Source organism: Poecilia formosa, unplaced genomic scaffold (assembly GCF_000485575.1).
Source record: "Poecilia formosa unplaced genomic scaffold, Poecilia_formosa-5.1.2 Scaffold63, whole genome shotgun sequence".
Classification (NCBI taxonomy): Eukaryota; Metazoa; Chordata; class Actinopteri; order Cyprinodontiformes; family Poeciliidae; genus Poecilia; species Poecilia formosa.
In genome coordinates this window covers 1-15,816 of record NW_006800002.1, presented here as the reverse complement: position 1 = coordinate 15,816, position 15,816 = coordinate 1, and the positions used below count along the sequence as shown (strand labels likewise).

General features: G+C 39.1%; 1 protein-coding gene across 1 annotated transcript in view; it reads right to left on the bottom strand.

Annotated features, from left to right (window-relative positions):
- pitpnm3 (PITPNM family member 3) overlaps positions 1-4,542 on the bottom strand; it is a gene marked incomplete at its 5' end in the record, with an annotated part of 56,204 nt that extends 51,662 nt beyond the window's left edge. Inside the window, 2 exons of the mRNA XM_016672579.1 lie at positions 4,054-4,274; positions 4,365-4,542. Coding sequence (XP_016528065.1) covers positions 4,054-4,274; positions 4,365-4,542 — 399 coding nt within the window. The remainder of the gene's footprint in view (positions 1-4,053; positions 4,275-4,364) is intronic.
- Between the last annotated feature and the right edge of the window lie 11,274 nt (positions 4,543-15,816).

The following is a 15,816-nucleotide window of genomic DNA, read 5'->3' as shown; positions in this document are numbered from 1 at the left end:
TGACACTGAATGTAAAATGAAATCATTAGTTACACTTGAGCAGCCGCCTCAAAGGCAGCAGTTGGGAGAAAGAAAAGCAAACAGATAAATACAGACATATCTTTACCTCTTGTACATCTGAATGACCCAGACATGCACACTACTAGCTGACAGAGATAATTGCAATGAGCACAAGTGTTGTGTTACACTTGTGTATGATTCATAATTGGGGCGACTGTTGTTTACTATGGAGCTGCCTTCGCTACATCAACAATTAAGCTCTTTTGTAAAGCTTATACACAAATGACACCTGAATGCAAAGTGGCAGTATGTAATGAACCAGACAGACTACAAAGAATCCAGGAATAATTGATAATATATTGTAATCTAAGTATTTATCCAAGGTCATTCACATTTTAACAATTAAAAAAAATTGATAATATATTGTAATCTAAGTATTTATCCAAGGTCATTCACATTTTAACAATTAAAAAAAAACATTTATAGCTTTATATTATGTTATAAAGTTATTCCCTCATCAAACATATACCTGGAATGTTGCTTTGATTCTTTCATGCATGTTTGAGAAATTTTCCATGGTAACCATTCAGCTGTGCTAAACGCCTGGGTGGACGTAGCTCCGCCTTTGAGGACAGAGTTCCTCCTACTCTCAGCTTCTTCAGACTAGCCAGAAGCAATTGGCAAACACTGGGCGGAACAGTATATCTGCTGAGTTCATTCTCAGTGCAATGCTGGTAAAAACGTTGCTAAAGGGTTAATAGAGGAGCCATGTTGGGATGACATCCTCAAGGCAGAATTTCAGAAAGAGCAGGAGTTTTTAAAGAGACAAAGGCCCAATTTCAAGGCATAAAATTATGAAGTTAAATTTCTATTAAGTCACATTTGATACATGTAGGATTTTTTTAACAACTGAACGTAACATAGTGACTTGATTGTGCTATAAAATGGCACCATGTGCCTGGAAAATACATAATTCTCCTTTAAAAGCGTTTGGAAATTAATGTTCAACATACTTTTGAGAAATAAGGATTCTCCTCTGCACTTCAATTATCTTCACACTATCTGTTTACGAGGTCTTAATCAATAAAGTTTTCCAATTGCCCTTCGCTTCCCCAGTTCTCTTGGCAGGTTTGCACCTTAATCCCTGATGTTTGAAGGCTCTCCAAAGTCAGGTAATGTGGTGAATATTTAAGTTGGTGTGCAGAAAAGGTTCTAATAAAACATTTTTTTTGACTACTTTTTATTTCCTCTTAAAGACTTGGGTATTTGATACATTTTGCAAGCAGTGACTCAAACAAGATGGTAGGAAAATAGATTCAATTTGTGTGTTTGACAGAGTACAATTTGAATACGCAACTTTTTCATGTTGGATGAGTAAAGCTAATATTCATAGTACAAGCAGCAAGGTCACCGTCAGCCCCGTCAGGGTGCTGGTTGCTGTTTGGAGTATTTCAGAGGTTTTCTTTGAAAATAAAACAACAAAGGCTTTCAAATGGATCTGTCTGAAGGACTTGTTTGTGTTTAAATAATACGTCCCTTCTGACAAGGAGAAATAACAACAACAAAAAAAAAAAGGTAAATACAAATCTGTCTCCTAAGCTTCTTGATGTTTTCTGGTTCCTGTTCATTATTCTGTGATTTAGAATGCATTCACACCAGCCCTGATTAGTCCACTTTAATCGAACTCTAGTTTGTTTGCCTAGGAAGTCTAGTCCAGATCAAAAAACCAAACTCTGATCTGGCTAAAATCCAAGGTTGTGGTTCGTTGAAGTGGACTCTGGTCCATAAATATGGATGTGAATGCCAAGTGGATGACACAAGGAGCACAGGTCATCAACTCTAGAGAACAAACATGAATTCTTTTAAAAAGCACAGAGTTACAAACTGACTCCGTGTTTTTGGGTGTTCATCTGTTAGCGGGGCTGCATGCTGATCCTGATTCTGACAGAAATATCATCAGGTTTGACCCAGTTCCTCATTCAGGAAACTGTTCTGGCACACTTCGCCAGATCTGGGGAAAGGACTGCGTTTCTAAAAGTGTCTTCTTTTTGCTTTTTAAATGTTTGGGAATTATGTGACATAAATAACTAGTTTGTCATGTAAAAAGTTGGAGATATGTAGCAGGAGCTACAATGTCGCATTGTTCTCTCATCCTCTGTGAAAAGGCTGAGCATTTCATCGCGACCGCCCGCAGCTACGTGTCGGCTTGTTTTCTCCTTCCCGCGGCACGAGGCGGAGGGCGGATCATATTATCCTATTAAACGCTTGGAAGTTTGGATTTCCACATCAAATTGTTCACAAAAAAGCCTGTGGCAAAAACTGGTGTTTAAGATTTTTTTTTTTTGGTTTTGTACCCAAATTGAGACCCCAGCAAATTTTTATTTGCATTAAAATACATAAAAGATAACTTATTCCCATCCTGAAATAGTTTGTATGGCCTCCACCAACCTAGAAAAGCATTTACAGACAGGTACACCTCAGACAATTTGAATACTGTATAAAATGGTGATATTTCTGAGTCATAAAGTCAGAAAGTGACATTCGTAAATCAAGTCAAAATGCTAGTTTCATTCATAAAAATGCTGTTTATATCAAACATAACTCAAAAGAAATTTGACTTTGTAATTTGAGACCTTGAAATTGGGTGTCTGTTTCTTTGAGGAGCTCCTGCTCTTTCTGACGCTCCGCCTCCAGTGTGACATCACAACACTGCTTGTCATTATGACATTTACAACCATTTTTAGGTGTTTGCTAATTGCTGCTGTTAGTCTGGAGGAGCTGAAAGGGGGAGTCACAGGGAAAGGGTGCACTGTGAGAGCAAACGTGAAGGCAGACCGACCCCAAATGGTTGCCACGGGAGATTCGAGGATTCCTCAGACATGAAAGAATTAATGTGTTTTTGATGGTGGAATGATGTTATAATATGGTGGATTTTATGTAATACTGCCTCTTTAAAAGCAGCAAACAACTCAAGACTGAGATGGATGTTGACCTTCTCCCAGTTCTTCATCTTCTTAATCTCAGCAACTTGAACTACGCAAAGAAGAACGAGCAACAAATTCACTCTCTAGATGTACAAAGCTTGTAGGATTTACAGATGAGTTCAATAAGTATGGATTCTAAAAGATACTGACAGAATGGCCTGATTACTAACACTTTGCAATTATTTACAGCCTCACAGTGGTTTCCCACATAAAAATATAAAAACAGCTACTAAATTAAAATCTCAGATTTCTTCATACCAGATCCAGTTTCTGATTTTAAATTATCCTTTTCTTGCTCGCTCTTTTTAAACAAAGACATTACAGAAACAATTTTTCAAGCAAGTTGTATGATGGAGTACTAGGCTACAAAGATTTATGTATATTATGAGAATATAGTCAACAATGTCAGAAAAACTCACAATTTTTCCATAAAAAACATCTTAAAATTACGAGACAAAACCAGTTATCAGTATCTGAGGTGAGCAGTTCAATCTGTGTCGTTCTGTCTTCAAAATGTTTGGATGATCGTTCCAAAGTTAGGCTGCTGATGATAATTTGATGCTGATGTGTTAAAAGTATTTCTATAAGCATTAAGTATTATCTGTATAACTTATACCAAAGTAAAAATGAACAAGATGCTCAACATTCCTCATTTACATCGTTTTTTTGTTGTTTGTATTTTGTGTGTTTGAGTCCTCATAAAATTATGACTGTAATTTTAAAAAGATAAATCTTACACTGGCCCTGATATTCCATCAACTTCCATCCAAGAGTCACAGAGTTGACTAGAACCGAAAGTCTAAATTAAAAAAAGTTGTAAAACCCACTTTACGAAACAAGACTGTGCCCCAAGGAGTGCATTGGCCACAAGAAACACAGATCTTGCAAAAATGAAACCTTCAAAAACCCAAAATTGGATTGATTCACAAAATTCCCCTAAGAACACGCTTTGGGGATTCCCTATTTCTTCGGGAATATGAGTATTTTTGTAAGGTCCCACGTAAAGAAAAAAATAAAACCAGCTGTAAGTGACGTCAGGGTAAGCAACAGTGCTACTGATGCTACTCACTTGGACACCAGAGAGAAGGCTTCGGCGCACACGGCCGGACACGGCACCAGTTTGATCATCACATGCTCCTCGGCGGCCTGGAAATGCACCCGGGTCACCTTCTCCAGCACCGAGGCCAGCGTGGCCACGTCGCCAGCCTTTGTGCTCGGGTCGCCGCCTGCCGTGTCCAAGATGTTTCCACCGTGTACCACCAGCAGCAGCACGTGGGTTTTACATTTCCTCTACAAAAGAAGGATGGGGAACAGGGAGAGATGCTACAAAAGCAAAGAATAAAAAAAAATAAAAAAAAGAGGAGAGAAGAAAACACTCACCTCTGCATCCTCCAAACCTTCAATGCTGCTCTGAGGGGCGCAGCGCGGACCGCCCAGCTGGTACAGACCCTCTGGATTGTGTAAAGAAAGATGAGTAAAGTAAAGAAGCAGGAGGTGGTGAGAAAGGAAGGAAGGAAGGAATAAAGAAGGGGAAAAAACAGGGTCACTGGAGGAGCAACTTCACCCAGACACACCTATAACAGCGGCATAAGTGGATATCGATCGACGAATATACTCGATATTACTAATGCCTCTTCATCTCTCTTCATTTCGGCTCTGAACTGCATGCTGCCTCCATGTAGCCGCGGGCTGGCGTGGAGAAACCAGCAGATTCAGTCAGTTCAGGCTGTGGACAGCAGCAGCGTTATTGTTTTCTCTGCTGCAGCGTCTATTACCATCACACGTAATTACCTTTTAGCTGCTCTGATGCGATAAGAAGCAACAGACTTGTTCTCCTAAAGATCAAAAAACTTGATTTTTTTTATATAACAAAAAGGAGTGTCCCTTTATCTGTCTGGTGGGGGCATTACACAGGAATGTCAGCCAAACTCATTAGCCCATCCAAACCCTCAGCATGCTGTGTCATCTTATTCCTCAGCGCTCGCTCTCTCTCTCTCTCTCTGTCTCTGACTGTCTCTCTCTCTCTCATTTCTTTCTTTCTTTCTTTCTCTCTTTTTGTCTTTCTATTTTCTCTCTCTAGGATCAGGGCACGCCTCTGTGCTCTGCTCACTGGCTTGTTGTTTATTTGACCTCGTCTGGGACCGACTGTCATGGGAGGCTCTCACAGGCTCGTTCGCTGTCGGTTCCCCTTCTCTCCATTCCCAGCCTGCCAGTGCCCCCCCCCCACCGACCACCTGCTTGTCTGGAACAGAGAAGCGTCAACTAGAGACCCGACAGTGCGCTATTTCTGGTCACAGAGAAGCAGGAAATCAATGCAATGAAGTTTTCTTGCTTTGTTTTTCTTTTCGAAAGTGCTGCAGGAATGTATGTGTGGCAAGAAAGTTTTAAGAAATACCATGTGAGCAAGCAAACACTGATGTACAGGGGGAGAAAAACTGACATCAAGAATTTCAGAAGGTAGATGTGCTACCTACGCTAATTGATAGAAGCAAAAGTATAAATGTTGAGGTTGTTTGTGATGTCATTATGCCATATTTAAATTTACTTAGCTGAAATGATTGCTTATTCTGGTGATGTTATTTTGTGAGTTTTGACCCACTTTCCAAGAAGATAACTGCTTTTGTAAATCAGAAAATAGTTATAGTTAGCTTGTTAGCTAACTAACTTTAGCTTGATTCTTGTTTGGGGTTTTTTGGAGGGGGAGCTGACAGGTGGTGATATATAGAATAGCAGATTTGCATCTTGCTGGTCAGTTGTGTCATTTTCCATTCATGGATTTTATTCGTTATGATCCATAGGTGTTTGAATGAACACGAAGCATCAAGATAGGGAAGAAATTAGATTTGAGTAACTTTAAACATTGGACAGTTGCTGCTTCCAGATGGGCTTGGTTTGAATATTTCTGAAACTGATAAATTCACACACAACCATCTCTTAGGTTTACAGAGAATTTTTATTTTTATTTTTTTTTAAAAGACAGAAAACCTACAAAGAGTAGTAGTTGTGATGGCAGAAAATGAATTGCTGATCACGTCGGAGGAGAACTGACAGACTAAATTGAAATTGCATAAAGGCAGCAGCTGTTCAAATAACTACTCAATACAACTGAGGTATGCAGAACCCCAGCTCTGAAAGCACAGCACATCAAACCTTGAAGCAGATGAGCTACAGCAGCAGGATGCCACACACTAGGTGGCGCTCCTGTCAGCTAAGAACAGAGAAATTAGGCTGCATTTCACACAGGCTTACCAAGACTAAGCAGTAATCAATCAATCAATCAAATTTTATTTGTATAGCACATTTCAGCAGCAAGGCATTTCAAAGTGCTTTACATAATTAAAATAAAAACAGCATGTGACATTGAATAAACATTGAGAAAGAGAAAGACATTTTGAAAAAGATTAAAAAAGATAAAAACATTAAAACCCGCAACCCTTTTAGGACTTCAGTTAAACGTCGTTTAACTGGGGCTCTAACCCTCTGGGACTTTAGTCAAAAACACCGTTTGACAAGGACTCCAACCTCTAGGTTTTTAGTTGAGACGCCATCAACTGGGACTCTAAACCCCGTAGGACTTTAGTTGAACGTTGTTTAACTGAGACGTTTTCCGGGGGGCTTTATATCATTAAAACGTAAACAGTGAGAAAGAGAAATAAAAAGAAATTAATAAATAGATAAAAACTAAAGATAAAACAATAAAAACATCGAAGACATCAAAACCCACACTCTAATAATAATTTAGCCATAAGCAACTCTAAACAGGTGGGTTTTAAGTTGAGATTTAAAGGCACCCAGTGTTTCAGCTGTTTTACAGTTTTCTGGAAGTTTGTTCCAAATCTGTGGTGCATAGAAACTGCACCACAGAAGAATGGACAGAAGAAAAATGTTGCAGAGTAACAATAAAATTGCTTCAACAATTGGTAACAGATTTGAGATTTTTCCATTTAAAACTAAGACGTGCGACGTTTGGCTTCGGAGTGCACGGCTTTCATGGGCCACGAAGAGTTCAGTAGGTATAAGAACCATCACAGGTTGAACGTTTTGGTCATGCAGCAAGAATACAGCTGAACCACTTGGTCTCCTGTTAACTAGAATTGTGGGATTTTCAGAAAACCTGGTTTGACTCAAAGTCCAGCTAATCCAAATCTCAAATATCTACATTTTTATCGTCTTAGGACAAACTCCAGTGTGTGATTTTTTTCTTTCTTTTTTCTTTTTTGTTAAATCTTCAACAAGGTCAATTGGATGCCAAAGAGGCTTTTAAAATTATTCTCATCTCATGACTCAAGAACAGACTAAAAGGTTTTTAATAATAGTAGTAATAATAATATACTTTATTCATAAGCACCTTTCAACAAGCAGCAATAAAAAATAAAAATTATGCAGAATAAAATGGGATAATGTGACTACAGAGAGAACGCTGTCGTAAACAGGTGGTTTGAGTCTGGATCAGAACAGAGGGAGTCAAAATTTCGAGTGTCCAGTGGGAGTTTCAGGTTCAGACAGCAGAGCTTTCAGCTGCTCTGCTCCCCATGGAGATGAGGCGAGGGGATGGGAGGGAAGGAATATGACAAAAAGGATGGAGGAGACTCAGCTGTGGAGAAGATCTGCCAAAATAATTTAAAGTACACTTTTAAACAGGTAAAACAAGATGTTTACCTTTATTGACACTTAACAAAGCCCACTTGGTCAAACTTAAGAATTGAAACAGATAAAAATCAAAGTCAAAATTTTATAGTTCATTAGTTCCCATTATCAAACTAATTTGCAGTTTGCATGCAGAGCCGTTCTCACTCACCGCAGGTCTGGCGGGAGAATCTGCTGACAGTGCAAATACTGGACCTGCACTCTGCAAAGTTGGACTTTATGGCATAGAGGCAAGAAAAACATAATGGGTGAAACGAGGCCAGAAGATGTTGCATTCGCAGTTTCCCACATGTCATGTAAGGGCAAAATTTGTGAAAAAGGTATGTTAGTAAGATGATTTTTGGAATAAAAATATGCGTGAGGTAAAAATAACAATGATCACAATTCCTCTGTCAGAGACTTAAAACAGCTCAGGTGGGCTAAATAAAAATACAACTTTAAATTTTTTATTGTTGCAAAAAAATTAAAATCTAAGTATTAGGATATTTCTAAAAGCGGGAAGTATTTCCAGGTGCAAAGTGCCATTTTATAGCACAATCAAAAAACCAACTTACAGTCAGTTGAAAAAATATTACGAGGTTTGTGGGTGTACCCTCGGAAAATGTGAAAAAGTTAAAGGTATTATGGGTCTATGGGTGTATGTCATAAAAGTGCAAAATGGTTTCATCAGTAATCACAAAGGAAGAGAGTAAGCTGGTATTGAAATGATGCATTTCAATCGCAGCATTGTGTTGGAAAGTACAGCGACAACCAATCAGGAACAAAGCAGCTGCTTGCAGCAAACGGCAGGAGTCCCAGTCAGAAGAAATTGTAGAACTCAGTCAATTTACCATTTGTCGGAGCAGCTCTCACGCTGGGACTCCTGCGTTTCATGTCAACTGTAACATTTGTCTGATATTGGGGGAAACCGACAATGTTGGATTTCTATTGGCACAACAGTGACAGAAACAGCCGTCCCTGTGGTTAGAGGCATTTCACATAGTTTTTACTCTGCACGGTCTGTCTGCATTCATGCTTTCATTCTCCTCTCAGAGGTGAGTCCTGCTTTACGATAAGCTCTTCACGAAGCTCTGTGGTATTTAGCAGATCTCTCGCTGGAGTCATTCTCTCCCTCGAAATGACCCAACGTAGCAAGGATCCAATGACAAGCCGAGAAAAGTCATAGTTCAGTCATTTCCAGCGGCTTAAAGCCTGGTGAGGTGAATGTTGGTGCATCACAGAAGGCGGGGACGCGACACGACTTGGCTACAAGAGCGAGGAAGAGAAAATTGACCCCAGAAAGTGGGTTTTGAAGATGAAAGGGCTCAACAGAGAAGTCTACTACAGCTGAGAGCAGATGGATGAAATATTGATCCTTCTTGTGGATCATTCTGTCAAAGGAACCGTGACTGAAACATCACAGCCTCAAATAAAAGCCAGAGTTGCAGAGTTTTGGTTTTCTACCACACCCTCAGAAAACCTCTCGCCTCCAGGGTCTCTACTGTTAGGACACTTACCCATTTATCACCTGCAAATGAGCAGATGGGGAGAAAGACAAGCAGGAGAATTAGAGCAACAGGCAAAAATGTTATCTTCATCAAACAGAAGACTGGCTTCGAGGCTACAGGTTCATGTTTTCAGAAGGATAAAAAGAAAAAATGGCAAAATGCCCTCTGAGTTTCCTGACTGCTGGAGTGTGAGTCAACTCATAAGAGAGCTCCAATCTCAAAATCTATCTTCTGTATTGCTTGAAGACGTGCACAGAAAACAACAGCATGGTTTTCCTGAAAATTATTTTGTGCTCGATTTGATGAAGTCAAGCTGTAAAAGATAAAATGCAGACTCAAAGACCAACCTCTGTCAACTTCAATTGAGACTTTTAGAGTGTTTTCACACCTGACAGTCAAGTAGAATAAAAGTCCTAACATGTGTTGCATGTTCAGATGGTGCAGTTCGTTTTCACACTGCACTGTGTCAAACCATCCAATCCAATCCTTTGAAAAACCTGTTTACCCTCCTCGGCTGTGGTGGCGCTGCACCAAAGGACCTCATGAAGGAAACGACAAGAAAACGTCTGAAGAAAATTCTTAATGCAAATACTTTCTTCATCATTCTGAAGCAGAAATTGAGTGGCATAAGATTTTATTTCTGTGATGATGAGCCATTTCTCCAGCTAGGTGTAGACCTGCACACTTGTTTTTTGATTGTATTTACCTAGAATGCCCTGCACAATAGTCCACTTCCTGCTTTTGGAGCAGTCTCCGGTCCGCTTGGTGTTCCACAGTTCAACTGAAGTGAACCAAGACCCAGATTTTTAGGAGGGCCAAAGTTTGCTTTGTTGGTCCACACTGGAGTTCAATTGCACATCCACACCTACCCCTGCCAAATGAAATGAGCTGTTTAGGCAAACAACCTAGAGTTTAATTAAAGCAGACTGGTAAGGGCTGTTAATATACATTTGTAGATGAAGCTATTAGAAAGTGGCAAGCAAGTCCATGTAGAGATTTGCTGTTTGTGTGCCAACCACATTTGTTTGTTTATATTGCCAAACAAAAATTACATCTTTTCTCATGTATTACGGCATTTAATGGTCTGGAGTGCTGCGACTTTTTTCAGATCACCGTGGTTACAAGAACAAAGAAGCTGATGGATTTACCTGCTTACAGATCAAAGGATTTTCTCTTGTTCTTTATTTTAAGGGACAGATTGGGGAGTGCAAATTTTCGTATTTTCAAACTGATCTTGTGCTCAGGCAATTTTCACTTTCATCAATAGAGGAACCAGCAAAACACGCTAAAGCAAACATCCGTCTTCCACCATTTAGACAGTCATCAGATAAAACAATACCTGAACATATACATTTTTGGACGACCTTTCTTTCACTTTTTAGGATTCACAGCAAAGCAAGCCCTGAATGAAAATAATCACCAGCTTTTTTTTCTTTTTTTTTAAGTAAAGAAAGATCTGAAAACTCAAAAACAATCAAAGTAATCAGAATATTTCTACAGAGAAACCATGCAGTTCAGATGGATACTGCAGCACCAAGGAAGAGCTTTGTGGAAAAAGGCGGGGCTTGTTGGAAAGAGGCGGGGCTTTGTGGGAACAAGGTGAATGGTTGCCACGAGAGATTCAAGGATTTCTCAAACATGAATGAAAGCAACACTCCAGCTATGTTTTTGAGGAGCAAATAACATCACCTGATATAAAGCTAAAAAAGAGCATCTTTTAAATAACCCCAGCCCTTTTGTACATGACAAATGTGCATGATAAATGTACAGATCATAATTGGTTCTATGTCCCAATTTTATTTGAAGAATGAGAAGGAAGCGGTTCGGGAGGTAAAACGGGTGTTGGAGCATGAAGTGAAGATGCTAATAAACCTGACTGTGCATTTCACCTTAACAGTGTTTAGATGAAGTATGTCTTCCCACAGCACTTGGGCTGCTGCCAACATCTGGTGCGAGTTTTATTTCAAAAGATATATGTACTCAGCAGCCACTTTAACGGGTGGACCTGTTACATTGCTTGTTAATATTAATAGCAAATCAGGACAACAAATGAAAGCAGTTTAACGTCTAATATACACAAAAAATGACTTACTGAAGTAGAAACCAAGCATCAAGATGGGGTGAAAATGGGATTTAAGTGACTCTTATGCAACATTGTTTTTGCTGCTGCATAGTCTGAGTGTTATAGAAACTACGGGGATTTTTACACAAAGCCATCTCATCAGCTTACAGAGAGTGATTTTAAAAAGCTTAAAACAAGCTCCTACATCTTACTGAAAACTTACTTGTAAGTTAGTTCTGTCTTATTTGAAGCATATTAAAATATTTGGTAACACTTTATTTGAAGGGGGTTTGAATAAGACTGTTAATGGAGTTTCTTCATTAACAAGGAAACTTGTCATTTCTTTGTTAATGACAAGTTGTCATAACGAAGACATTTTGAATCATGTCAACTTTGTATTAAAAGTGTCATTATTTACCGAATGACGCTTTATGACAACAGTCATAACTATTCATGAAGACTTATTGATTTTCATGACAGGTGTTATGTCATGTTTATGACAGTGTCATGTCAGTCTTATTCAACCCCCTTCAAATAAAGTGTTACCAAATATTTACACTAGAAACCAGACCAAAAATACTTGTTAAGATTTAGTATTTTTGCTAAATACTAAATCTTAGTATTTAGCAGTGTAATGTTCCTCATGCTCACAAAATCTCAAACTAGTGGAGTAAAGGAACAGGAGACTGATCATGGACAGCCAAGAAATCTACTGAAATTCAGTGATGCTGTCATATCGATATGGAACTAAATGTCCCAGGAATGGTTCAAAAATTGTGTTAAGAAGAGCACTAATAAAGTAAAAATTCTAAAGATAAAATAGAGTATAATAAGGTGACTTGCTGGTGTATATTTGTACACATATCCTCATGAAAGCTGCATATTTATTTTAATGTGGACAATATGGCATTTCTAAATGCTCAACCCACTCGGCTTTTACCTTGAAGCAGCAAATAATTGTGATTTTCCCTTCACTGTAAGACGCTTGCATGGAAATTATGTGATAATTGAAAGGGTCGTGCTACCTCCACGCTGTATTTTGTTTGGTGCTAACAGGTTAGGGTGATCATTTGGGGGGGAGGATGTTGTCTCCTGACTGGATAAACAGCCTCTTCTGACCCCTGACTTCTCGTAGGCATGCTAACACACTCGCGCCATCTGTTCGCCGCCGCCGCCATCAGGTTCCATCATGTTGCCCTCCGGTACAAAAAAGACCCCAGGGGACTACACCGGCTCAGCTGTACGGCAAACCCACGGAACGTAATCACAACCCCAGGCCCACGCTCACATGAAGTGACTCTGGCAACACTCACACGCATTTATGCCATAACCCTAACAGGCTGTTGTCTGCTTCCTGATGCACTGCAACAAACTGCAGATGCAGGACATCATGTATTCAGCAAATAAGAGGCAAGGCTTCCACGGATGGGACGGCTTCAACCCATGTTTTATTTAAACCCGTCTGCCTGAAGCGCAGACGTCCGCGAAACTTAAACTGCTGCGATCCCACTACAAACTATTGACAAACACTCCCCGAAGGATTCTGAATTATTCATCGGGAACTGGATGTAAAATTTATCAAACGGATTAAAAAAATATTACAGCTTGACAAGATGTCAACATTAAAAGTATAGCAAGGGAGAGAGGGGAAAATGGCCGCAGTTTTGTAACTTGTTCTCTTTAAAAACTGATTTAAACGACTAGCAGAGTGAATTTTTAAAGTGTGAACCGTGAAGAAGGAATTTATTTGAACAATCCAGCAGAAAAACCACATTTGTCTCCAAGGAGGGGGAATGAATAGCAAAGCAGCGTGTAAGTCGTCGTTAAGTGTAACAAGTTGTTGCCGCACTGACTGTCACCATGGTAGCTGCTCACGACCAAGACGGACGAAGTCAACATAGAATCACTCACAATGTGTCACATTCATATACACCTGGGTTCTGTAGACTGTGGTAGAAAATTATACAGCCTTATATAGATTTTTATAATGTTTGGAGGATAACAATTGTTTTCAAGTGTTTGATACATGGAGTGAGTTTTTAATGCGACTTTGGAGGAAACTTTTCTTTGTAGAATTGCTTTTATTTCAGCTGCTTTTATTATTGGAAGGATTTGGAGCATAAATTAACCATTTAAGGTTACACCACAACATCTCAATCAAAGTTTTGTTCCAGTTTTGACTAGTTTTTTTGTTTATATCTTTGGTAGAAAGTATTGAGTTTTTTGGTGTCCTCCGAATCCTTGCAACCCAAGTGTGGCCAAGTAGACGGTCACAAAATGACTCCCAGGACTTTTTATTCCTTTTGGAAAGATTAGAATTGTTGGTTTATTTGGTCGACTCTCTATGACCACCCTGACATGCACCGCATCCCTTTATGATGTTTTTTTCCCTCTGTATATAATATATTGTTTTGAAAATGTAAAGTGATCTGAAAGAGTTGTGGTTACTGATAATGTAACTTAGGCTACATTCACACACCCAAAATCCGCTTTTTTTTTTTTTTTTTTACACATTTGCCACTCATATCTAACTTTTTCCTAACATCCCAATTCTGATCTTTTCATGGCAAAAAAAAAAAGTTTTATACCACTTCCATAAGTGATGCTGGTCACATGAGATGTAATCCTGCACCAGCAGAAGACGTTACTCCGACTGCTGAATAAACCTTAACATTGATCCATGAATGGATCAGTTATTACATCCAGTAATAATGAGCTGCTGTGTGGCATCTACATTCTTCTTCTGTGAATTCAAGTTGCTTTGAGGTCGTAAAGCTTTAACACAGAAGTCTTGTTGCGGTCACAGTTAATTAGAAGTATAAAAGATGACCAACAAAAACTGCATGACTGTAGCGTAAGGAAGCCAAAACATGAGGTTAATCAAAGGTAATGATTGATTTACCAAAAGGGAGCAATTACCGTTTCATATAGTGCCAGGTTGGTTTGGACAGGTTTTTTTTTTCTTTTTTTTTTTGCTTATTAAATAAAATTATAATTTAAAAACTGCTTTCTGTATTAAAGCCAATTATTTTGGTCTGATATTAAGATTTTTATGGTGATTTCAAAACATCAAGTGAACACGAAAAGTAAAAACTGTATATTGACCAAAGAAGTGAGTAAGTAAATTTAAGTTAAAAAAAAAAGAAAAAGAAAAAAAAAGCAGCAATTAAAATCAAACCTTACACTCTTTGGAGATCGTTACCCAGAATAATCAAAGCAAATGGTTCCCGTAAGCAAAAGATTAGCTTTGAAGCCATGACATTACGCAAGTGTTTTTCTTTTTTCTTCTTCTTCTCCTCACCACCTCCTTTCTGCTCTTCTCCCCTGAGGTCCTCCAGGCAGCAGCAGCAGTGTTGCTGGGTTGTGATTATCTGTCCTCAGTGTGCCATCACAAGCCATTTCTTGCTACATATTCTGCAAAGCGGCGATGCTCCAATGCGCTTTTTAATGCACATGCAAACCATTTCACAAAAGAGTATCTGTTGACAAAGGTGCAGATGAAAAATACCAGACTAGATGATGATGTGTTCAGTACTGTCTTTAAGAGATGTCACTTCTAATCATGATCATGAACCTTTATCTCCCCCACTCCCCCCCACTCCCTACCCCTGCTGCTGATTGTCAAATTAGTGAGGAAAATTTTTCTTTCCTTCTTTCAAGCCACTTCAGCAGCTGTGTTTTCAGGAGAAGCACAAAACATTCATTTAACAGGAATTAAAACAAGTGCGAGGCTGCCTGCGGAAGAACTGCGAGTGAAAAATGACTTGACTTTAAGGGGGGGAGCAAGGGCGGAATGCAGATGAGTCTCATGCTTTAATTTTATTTATTTTTCTTCCCCCCCTTTCTATCTCTATGTGTGCATCTCTGAAACGAGCTGCGGGGCGCACGCTGAGAAGAGGACTGTGGAGAGCCGTGGAAAATGAAAAATCATTCACGCATTCATCCGAGTTATGTGTTCTCGTGTGCTGCATTCCCCTTCTAAAAATAATCAATGTCAGCTTGTTTGGCAGAGCTTTATTGATTAGTCATCTGTACCGAACTGTCAGCGTTCTGTGACGTCGCCACGGCAAATGTTTTTGCCAGTTTGGCAGTTGGCATGGAGCAGCTAGCCAAGTTAGAATCAATCGCTTTTATTTATCGCAGAGTGGCTCGTTTTCCTAAAGGATTAGTTATGTAATGGCGCTATTTTAGGAGAGAGCGCATTATTTTGCATGAAGAAGGAAGTCGGGAGTGAGCAGAGAAGCAGCGTTTGGGAACACAAACAGAGGAGGTCGAGTTCAAATACGCTCGTCTACCTCAGATGAAAACTTTAATCCGCTTTCAAATTGCACATTTCTTGACATGAAGCAGGAAGTGATCTTTGATTTATATGTCTTGACTGAGCGGCCTGTTTAAATTCCTCTTCTCTCAATACTTTTATTTTGCTAATCTATCAATACAAAAAGCTTTAATACTGTGTATTTCCTGATTAGTCATAACTTTACATTTCAATTCTTGTCAAACTCTGTATGTGAAGGCTGCACCAAGCTAACAATGGAATTATGTTGTTGAAGTGTAACTAACCCAAAAAATGTACTTTTCTTTTGCTGATGAACTGTCTACATATGTTATTTATGGTCACATTTTATGTTTCTGT